The 9,877-nt window shown below is 30.8% G+C and overlaps 1 protein-coding gene across 2 annotated transcripts; it reads left to right on the top strand.

The window, feature by feature from the left end:
* The first annotated feature begins 4,555 nt into the window (after nt 1-4,555).
* LOC121120891 (uncharacterized) lies at nt 4,556-9,546 on the top strand. 2 transcript variants are annotated; one of them, XR_011780837.1, is made up of 3 exons: nt 4,556-6,989; nt 7,655-8,802; nt 8,944-9,546. XR_011780837.1 is itself a non-coding variant. In XM_040715789.2 (2 exons), exons 1-2 carry the CDS (start codon nt 6,765-6,767, stop codon nt 8,585-8,587), a joined length of 1,158 nt encoding a protein of 385 aa, XP_040571723.1. In that variant the 5' UTR covers nt 4,556-6,764; the 3' UTR covers nt 8,588-8,933. The 2 variants fall into 2 exon arrangements, 1 of the variants encoding a protein (XP_040571723.1); XM_040715789.2 differs by lacking the exon at nt 8,944-9,546 and having other exon boundaries at nt 7,655-8,933.
* The last annotated feature ends 331 nt before the right edge of the window (nt 9,547-9,877 follow it).

The raw sequence follows: 9,877 nt of genomic DNA, 5'->3' as shown, positions 1-9,877 counted from the left end.
GCAAAATGAAGTCACAAAAGAAGTCCTTGGTTTTAAAAAATAATTTGGTTTTAATTTATCTAAATATATTACTAAATAACATTGTAAATTGAGGGCATGGTAGTTTTTTGTAAAAATGGCAAATATATTGAAAATAAATAAAAATTATTTTTCAACCCTTGAATATCTTTGGTTTGATAGAACTTACCTAAAATTGTGTGTTTAATAATAATATAAAATATTAAAAATAGATCTTACCTAATATTTTTCTGAATTATATACGTAAATATCATAAATCCAAACATCAAATAAATGTTAAATCATTATTAACAAAAACTATTAAATTTGGTGCATATAAATGTTTAAAAAAAAACCAAAAAATTTAACAAACTCAGAATTTATTTTAACGTTAAGATGAGTTTTTATTGGTTTCATCTTAAATTTATGTTGATTTTTTATTAGTTTAATATTTTAATTATTACTAAAGTCCTTAATCTAGAAAACTTTTTTTCACTTATGAGGGAAGTTTAATTTCAAATTCTAAATCATATTTTTCAAGATGGTTAAGTTTTTCTATGACATATTTATTTCTTCGAATTCCATCTCCATGATTTAAAAAAAATTATATATTCATGTTTACTAAAACTTCTAATAGCAGGTCCTAGGGTTGCATTAATTCACATTTAGATACACTTTGGAGCTAAGGAAATATATTTGTAGAATTCAAGTTATTGTTTTTTTTTATTTGTAAATAAATGAGGGCACTCCTCTTGAAATTTGTTGGTAATCTAGTCACACATAAAATCGTCTTCAAAGTCTGAGTCTTGGATTGCTTGATTTGTTAAAATAATCCAGGAAGATAATCCTCAGCTCTTTAAGCAACACAAGATTCAAACTACATTTTTTCATTGAACCCTCGAACCTGTAATGAATTGCCCATCTTCAATATGATCAAATCCGTTGGATTCGTCTAATGTTGCTCCAGCTCCTTGTCTACTGCTACATTGAACTAGAGTAGATGGGACAAACAACTCAACCCAAGTATAAGAAGACGTAAACAATTGAATGCATATAGTTGGATGGTGATTGGGGCCACCTTGTTGACGCAATCGTAAGAAATTTTTTTCATGAGATTCTTGATAAGAATGAGAATTCATTATAAATTCAATTCCATTACGGTCCTTGAGATACGGAAACATTTTTATAAGAGTTTTTTTGTCATTATAATTCCTTTTAAGAAAGACCAAATATGTAAATGAGTACCTAATTTCCGTAATTCGCCCATTTGTCTCATGACTTCTTCGTGTAAATACTGTTGTTCAAGTAGATAAATTCCACCATAACATTTAAGTTTTTTGCTATCGTATTTTTGTCTGGATGAAAAAATAGTGTACCACTTAATGATTAAATAGATAAATTGATATTGTTTTTTCAATTTGGGCTAATGAGTTTTATGAAACTCGCCACTTGATGACTCAGTATTTAAGTATACAGGTTGGCGATCATTTCCTTGTGAAAAAGCTTTACTTTATACAGTTGTGTAAGTTGTCCTACAGATTGCTCACCAAGTAAATTTTTAAACAATTCTGTATCCAAAATTCCTACATTTGGAAGTCGAAATTCACTTGAAAGTAAATTGTTTCTAACACTTTCTACCTTTATTTACCTGGATGAGTAAAATATTATATATTTTTTGATATGCACAACTTTGCCCAAAGTCTTTAATTGATGAGCCCCATATCGCTTACTATCTGTATCACTTTATGACAGACAGTTCTTCTCCATTTCCATTATGTCTTAAAATAATTATATATATAAGTATATGGCTACTTCCATGGACAACCTAATCCACGTGCCGATATAACATTTAAATGTTTGAATAGACCAAATACTTGATCTAATGAATGATTGTATTAAATGGTTTCAGAAATCAAAAGATGAAACCGTTAGCTTAAAATTGTGAAATTTCTTGGATGATTTCCCCCAATAATAAGTTAACATTTGTTTTACTGTGATCTTTCTCATAAACATCACATTTGAATAAATGAAATGCGTAAGGTCTTTTTCTTTTCTTCTTAAGCTTAAAAGCTCTTTTGCTCCGGCAAATTTGAAGTTTAAACTGAAGTATTTCCTGTCAACATTTTTGATGAGCCCATTTTTCCTGTGACGATGGAGGTATTACCCTAAATATTAGAAAATAATTCCACAGTTGATGCATTCATTATACCCGATTTGATTCTTTCGTTTCTTGCACAAAATTTCAATTGAAACATTTTTAATTATTTGTTCCTTTGTTTTTTCAAGTCTATTCACAAGGTTAATCTTATTACCAGTTACTGATAAGCTGTAGTCTTTTAGTTCATTTTTAGATCCTTAACCCTATGGCGAATAACAGAAGGTTATGTCGGAGACTCCAATAAAGGACTTTTTTCCTTTTGGTCTGCTCTAAGAGAGTCTCTGAGTGCTTTTCATTTTCAATAGATTTTGAGGAATTGATAATTGGGTGGGGTTTAGGTTTCAACATTTTTTTAAAATTTGGTTTAGGAATCAACTGATATATTAATGTGTATGTCTTTAACGAGTCATCACTGAAATAAATGCTGCATATAAATTATTTATCAATATTAAATGGATCCTTCCTCATACAAAATTGATCCTAATTTCTATTCAAACGAGGATCAGTTGGAAGGTTAAACGCATCATGAGAACTTGGGCAATTGAAGACAGCACACATATTTTTGAAAATTATTTTTAACCTTTTCGGGGGTGTAGATGAAACCGAATTTAACTTTACCCTTTCATCAATAATCAATGATTCTATGGACATCTTACACTTATGAATTAGCAATACTAAAGGAAATAGTAAATTAGTAGTAAAGTGTTATCAACAAGATTATGCGGCTGATGTTCTTTTCAATGGAAGAAGGATATATTTCTCCTAATTATTAAATTAATTGATGTGATGTATTAGGTAAATATTTAAAAAAAAAAGGACCTTAACTAATTAATTTTTAATTGTAACTTATTTCAATGCGATTTATAAATATATTTAGTTAATTTAGTAAACAAATTATGTTTTATTACAAAGGATTTCTTTTGTTACGTCATTTTATCTTTTCTGCACTGGTAGGTTGAAAAGAACGTCTTTTGTACTCCTTATTTCTATATATCTTGATATTAACAAGGGTCTGAAGTAAGGAGTACGATATGTCTGGCTCTCATATTCTCCTTGCTCTGTTTTCCTTCGACAGATATCAACTCCAATCTGGGACTAATAAAAGAGGAGACTGATCACTCATTTTAAATCACAAAACCTCTCTATAGTTAGAGCCAAAAAGAGGTAATAGTAGTTGCAGGCATATTTATTATAAGTTCATCTTGCAGGAACATTACTTGAATGACTTCTGTCCTCTTCAATGTTCCAATCTTCCAGTAGATAGACTGAAGAAGCGTTCTGCTAAGTTTACTTTTTCTATAGATTTCGGAGCCAAAACTTTATTGTCGAGTTTATTTGCAAACTTTAAGAGTAAACCTTGTTCCTTCTCAAAAAGTTGAAACAAGTGCTTGAGATTTTCTGTAGAAAATTCTTCTTCTTGTGTTTTTGTTTATAAAATTAGTATCAAATTTTTTAAAAGATGGACGGTGTCCTGGCTTGGACATTGAACGGAAAAACGAACAGTGTTCACTCTTTCCATTCATTATTTGAATAAATGAACGACTAATGGAAAAAAAAATGAATAATGACCGGGGGAAAATATGAACGACGTTTATTTTGAAGTTAATTTTCTTATTGTCCAATATTTCGACTATTTTTTCCGAAGATTACTACATCTTTTTTTTCTTAATTATAATTATTATCTTTGATGGTGGCTGAAATATAGTTTATTTGTCTAACTTCTTTTTTTTTTTCAATCCGTTGCTTTGTTTAATTACACCATTTACACTGGAAAATGAGTCATCCAAAGATAGCATTCAAAATCACAAATATGTTGTAATTAATCAATAAAAGGTATACTGGACGTTAATGCATTTATTTATCTAGTATCTTGTAAAGTTTTTATCCAATTTGTATACCCAAAGTACATAAATTCAGCTTTCAGTTATTTCTTTTGTTGTTAGTTTGCACTTTTTTCTTTTTTGCACAAAGGTCGTAATTGGCAGTTTTGCCTGTATATTTGAGCCTAATGCCTATTATTTACTAAAATGCAATCTGTCTTACATCCTTCTGATTTAGTATTGTATTTTTTTTTTTTGTGGTGCTTTTTTTTAAAATTCAAGAGCATTTTTGGTTAAACCCATTTTATTTATTGTTTTTGGATGTTTTGTTAATTAATTATGGATATTTGAAATGTCTTTCAGATGTCCAGTTCCTGTGTTCTTTAAAAATAAAAGTTTATTGATTTTTAGAAAAGGTGTACTTGCATTATTTTGTCATTCCTGTTATATAAGCCGAAAATAATTTCAAAATCGATTATCGCAACAATTTTTGGGGCAATTAATCGCACAGAAAAATGTGTTATCGTGACAGCCGACATTGAAGACAAATCTAACTTATTTTTTAGTTGACGTAATAACGAAACATTGTTTACTTCAAAATAATTCAATACTATTTTTTTTTTTTTTTTTTTGACGCTCCAAAACTTTTTTTAGGTCTGGAATCCATTTCAAAATACTTGACAAATCTTAGAAATGAATAATTTGACCTCAAATCTGCAGTAAAGCTGTACTTCACGGAGCTAGACGGGATTTTATAAGTAGAAAAAAAAAAACCTTAGTCACGGCCGTGGCTCCTTCTAGATTTTGAAGTACATCTACTTGGCCATAGCAATTAATTCATTATTCTAGGACTTGAAGTCAACAATTAAAGCGCTTTGAATTGTGAGCAAGGAAACTTTACTTGGACTTGATTCAATATTTTGAACACACTATATTGAACTCAATAATTTTTTTATCACTAGGACTAAAAAACTGAATTTAGGAAACGTCTTAACAATAGGGACCCTATAATATGTGCTAAAATTAACTTAAAATAAATTTAAGACTCGAATTTGACTCCATAAAAATATTCAAGCACTCGATAAAAACGATTAAGGGCATAAACTTCTGAGCAAAGACTTGAGAATTGACTTCGACATGCAGTATACGGACTTTTTCCCCAACTCTGTTTCTTGAATATAGGTTTGTCTATGGGACTGAACTGAAACTACAATTGAATTTCAATATGATAAAGATATTACTAAACATATAACTTAAAGAAATTTGATACCATTTTAAAACAATTCATTTATATTCTAAGTATACTATTATTATACAGAATGAAAAAAGTATATACTTACAGAGTGCGACAGGGAAATTTTATCAATCATTATTATTTTTTTTTTTTTTTGCAATAGTTAAGATTTCAAGTAACATCTCAAGAAATGTTCCGATACATGTTTTTTTTTTTTTTTGCGTATTGTTTTGATTGGATCAAAATTGGACGAAAAATTAGTTAATAGGAATAAAAAAGGCAAAGGGTTTGTGACATTCTCGACTCGGATGTTGATCCAAAAATAATTTCAGACATTATTTGCGAGACCATGAGGATAGTTCAGAACATTAGGCTGGGCAAGGAGAATGGGAAATGAGTCAGAAGGAAAGTAGGAAGTGGAGGAAATGGTTTGAAGCGAGATGAAATATTTCTGAATTCCTTGGAGCCTAAGATCAAGAAAAATCCAACAGCATCAATGCACTGCTTGGCTGACGAGTTTAACGTGTGTGAGATCTCCATCGGGAGGGCAGTTCGAGGGACTCGAAGACATCTCTTCGTCGATAGAATTAATGCTTGAGAGATGCAAAAAAAGTCCTTTATTACTTGAAGAGTCATCTGTCGACTGTGAAGATCTTAACAGTTAATCAGATTTTGAACTGCAGAAACGTCAGATTTATACGAGTATCACTTGAGGAAGTCCAAGTCACCTTCAGTACAAAGCATCTGGTCCAAACAATGTGCTCGGGAGTCGTGGCTTCTGATGGGAAGAAAATGGATCCCTTCCTTTTCAAGCCCGATGAGAAAATAGGCGCTGAGGCTTACTATAAGGTCTTGATGTGGAAAACCTTGTCCTAGCTGAAGGGTAACTCTCCTAAGAACAACTATGTGCAGACACAAGACGGTGCCCCAGCCATACGGCCTTGAAGACACAGAACGTCTACAAGGAACACTTTAATGACTTCTTGGACAAAACTTTCTGGCTCTTTTCCAGTCCTGATGTCAATCCTCTCGACTTCAGTGTGTGGAGCGTCTTAGAGAGCAAGGTTAGGAATATATAACACAGAAATGTTTCAGCATTAAGAAGCAATCTCGAAGCTCTCATGATTTCTATTCATGTGTAATGGAAGTCAATGAGCCCCAATTTCATTATTACCACATGGAAATGCTTCCAGCGGCACATCGAGGACATTATTTAAGTAGATGGATAGAACATTTGAAATGAGAACACATTTGCCAATATCTGTAAAAAAAACTTAGTTAATTTAGCATCCCTGATTTCTAAAATTTAACTTGTCAATATTTCGTATTAAAAATGTTACGTTTATAATTACGCATTCGGTAGTTAGTAGTGTTCTCACAGCTATGAACAATATATAAAATTTTTGGATATTATAGTATACTATACATTATAAAAAAATACAGGCAGAAAAAGAAAGGTGAAGAAAATTGGAGAGCCTTTTTTTATTCTGCCCCCCTCTCCCCCACTTGTATTATCCTCCTTTTTATATTAGTTTGAAATCGTTTTTAGTAGAGAATGGAGGAAGAGGAGGGAAATGATAATTACATGTATGACTTTAAAGGGATATCATTGGATTTAGAGTCCTTGAGACTACCCTTGCAAATTCAAACCCATCCTTGTCATGGAGATGATGACGACGACGATGAAGACGAGTGGAATCCCCCATCTCCTCCGCCCTACAATGTCAAGGACCGATTAATTGAACTCAATAGAGAACTACTAAAGGATCCCAATTGGACGGTAAGTGATAAGTGTGGAGAATCAGGCCCGGTTAAGGGATTTTTCAGAACAAAAACTAACACTAGGTTTTGATTCTCCTAATTTATTATTCTCACTTTTTCTCCGTTAATTTCTGATAAATTCCGTTGAGGCGATGATTTCTTAATTTATTTCAGTTATTTTTTTTTTTAATTCGAAAGGGATGACCACGTGATCCCCGATTTAGTTGCCCCCAAAAACACTTTCTATTCACAAGATCCCACTTTTGAGGTATCAAAGCTAAGGTCTTTTAATCATTTTTCTCGTGACGTATGCAATTTTTCCCCTCTCACATATTTTATCATCTTGTGAACTCATGGAAGTTTCGTATTTAGTAAAAGAGTATTTTTTATGTTAAAAAGGTGAATTTAAACTATTCTTTAAAAAAAATAAAATTTGAACAAAAAGTGATCATGTGGTCGTCGTTTTGCCACCTGGTTTTTGCTTTAATTCTTGTAAAAAATATATCATCGAAAAACCAAAAAAGTTAACTAAGAAATAAACACTTTTGAATATTTTTTCTCAAGCACTCAGGTGGTCAAAAATTAAGGGAAAACAGCTTTAACGGTCCTCATTTTTCGTTCAATATACATGCCTGGATGTTCAATTTCATTATTTCAATTAATTTAATATGCAATTTTTTTAAGGAAAGAGAGGCCTCCCGACTAAAATGGCGATCGGATCTCGAAGAAATCAAATGGTTTAATAAATCAACAGATACATATTCCGAAGGCTACGTCTCCTCATCCTCAGAGGATGAAGGAGAATATATGGAGGAGTTAGATCCTTACCTAAACGGGGAGTATCGAGTAAGTCCTACTCTACTGGCAAATATTCCTTCTGATTCATCTTCCGAGTCCTCCTCCTCTATCGTTGTCATTGATAAACAAAAAATGTTGAACAATCATTTCTACATGAGCGGTGTTTCATTCACTTACCATCAAAAGTTTGATAATGAGGAGAAACAGTTTGTGGAATGCTCCCTCCCAAAAGAAGAAGAAGATATTAACGATTACACTTGTAGTCCGCCAAACTCCAGCCGCTCATTGCCGGATGAAGTAGAAGAGATTAACACCTTCACTTCTAGTCCACCAAAGGAGTCCAAAGAAAGTATCATTTTGACTCCTACTTCTACTTCCCCTGTGTTTATTACTCATGAAGTTAGTAAAGTCTCCTTATCAGATATACAAATTGATCTTCCAATTCAAGAGCAAGACAACTTTTTTGACAGTGTCCATTCTGGGAACCGTAGAGAGGAGGACAGTATTCCGCCTTCTAAAAATATTTCAAACATGGACTTGAAGCACAAGAAGAAGCGATTATCTAAAAATTCCTTCTCTTTAACAGACTCAATTGAAAAGTCCTCAAATAATTGTCATAAGAAGATAAATGACAATGCAAACGCTTTTGCTCAATGGAAATTAAAGAAAAAACATGAAAAGCTTCTTTCAGAACGATTAAATTATCTAAAGCTACGTAAAAAAACTTACTTCCTGCCAGAGACGATAATACTTTTTGTAATATTTATATGTTTATATTCTTGCTTCAATGCAAAATGGTTATTTGATAACAATAGGTAGAACATTTAAAAATAACTTTTTATATAACAGTTTTAACAGAAATAAGATAATAGTTTATGACTAAAAGTATATTATTTAATTTAATTGAATATTTAATTGATACGGATTTTGTATTTTTTTCATTCTCAAATCTTTTAAGTTAGTTTTTTAAATTTTTCGGTGGGTCTAGACAAGATCCCGTTCAGACTCCTTTAATTCACCAAACTGTAACGAAGGTATTCCAGTATATTTAAACTTAATAATTTAATTTAATTGAATATTTTATTGATATGGATTTTGTATTTTTTTCATTCTCAAATCTATTAAGTTAGTTTTTTTAATTTTTCGGTGGGTCTAGACAAGATCCCGTTCAAAAGGTATTCCAGTATATTTAAACTTATGCAATAAGTAATTCCCAATATATGTATTGAGTTAAACATGTTATTTTAAAGAGAAACATAGTTGAAAAGTGAAAAATTATGACAAACTTGTATTTTATTTTCTGCAAAAAATAAAATTTGATGTAAAAATTCTTAAGTACTGCACATTTTTTTAAAATATACAAAGGAAAGAGAAAGAAAGGAATAACTTTTAATTTTTATGTATGTCTAATAGGCTGTGTTTTTCACAAACTTTTTCGAATTTAGTTTACGGCTAGATCGAAAAGTTGTGATTTGGTAAGGAAGTAACCTATGCAAAATTTCATTTTCCTACAGTGTCCACTTTAAGTAGTACATCTAGCTCAAAGTTTGAAAGGGGGAAAAAGTTCTTTGATAAAGATAAAAATAAAGCATTTATCCTTATTTTATATGAATCAATGATGATAGACATTATTTTAACCTATAAAAAAGATTTGTAATTTTTTTTGTCAGAAGCTATCCTATAAAGCAATAAGAGAGAATAATATCAGAAAGATTTTGATATTTTCTTTCTGAAGATGTAAAAAAATTGAATTTTGTCTTTTTTTTTTTGCTCTGTGAGACAACCTTGGGGAAAAAGCTTTTTGAAAACTTTTTGTAAGCTAGAAAAATATCTAGCAAAAATGTTTTATATAAAATAACTAAAAATATATTTTTAGTATCTATATTTACTGAGTAAAGAGTTTTTGCATTTTTTCATAATTTGTTAGAGATGTACAACATAAGAATGACCTCGAAGGTTAATAAATTTCCTTTTGGTAATTTTTGACAACTTTTTGGTGTACTTGTAATATAAATTCGAAAAAAGTTGAAAATCAAGCTGTTCTAATCTCCAATTCCCTTTTTACTTCTAAGTAAATATTTACTAGGTAAATTTTAAATGCTTTGATTT

The sequence above is a fragment of the Lepeophtheirus salmonis genome, chromosome 6 (assembly GCF_016086655.4).
Source record: "Lepeophtheirus salmonis chromosome 6, UVic_Lsal_1.4, whole genome shotgun sequence".
Taxonomy (NCBI): domain Eukaryota; kingdom Metazoa; phylum Arthropoda; class Copepoda; order Siphonostomatoida; family Caligidae; genus Lepeophtheirus; species Lepeophtheirus salmonis.
This window is presented reverse-complemented; position numbering and strand designations above follow the sequence as displayed.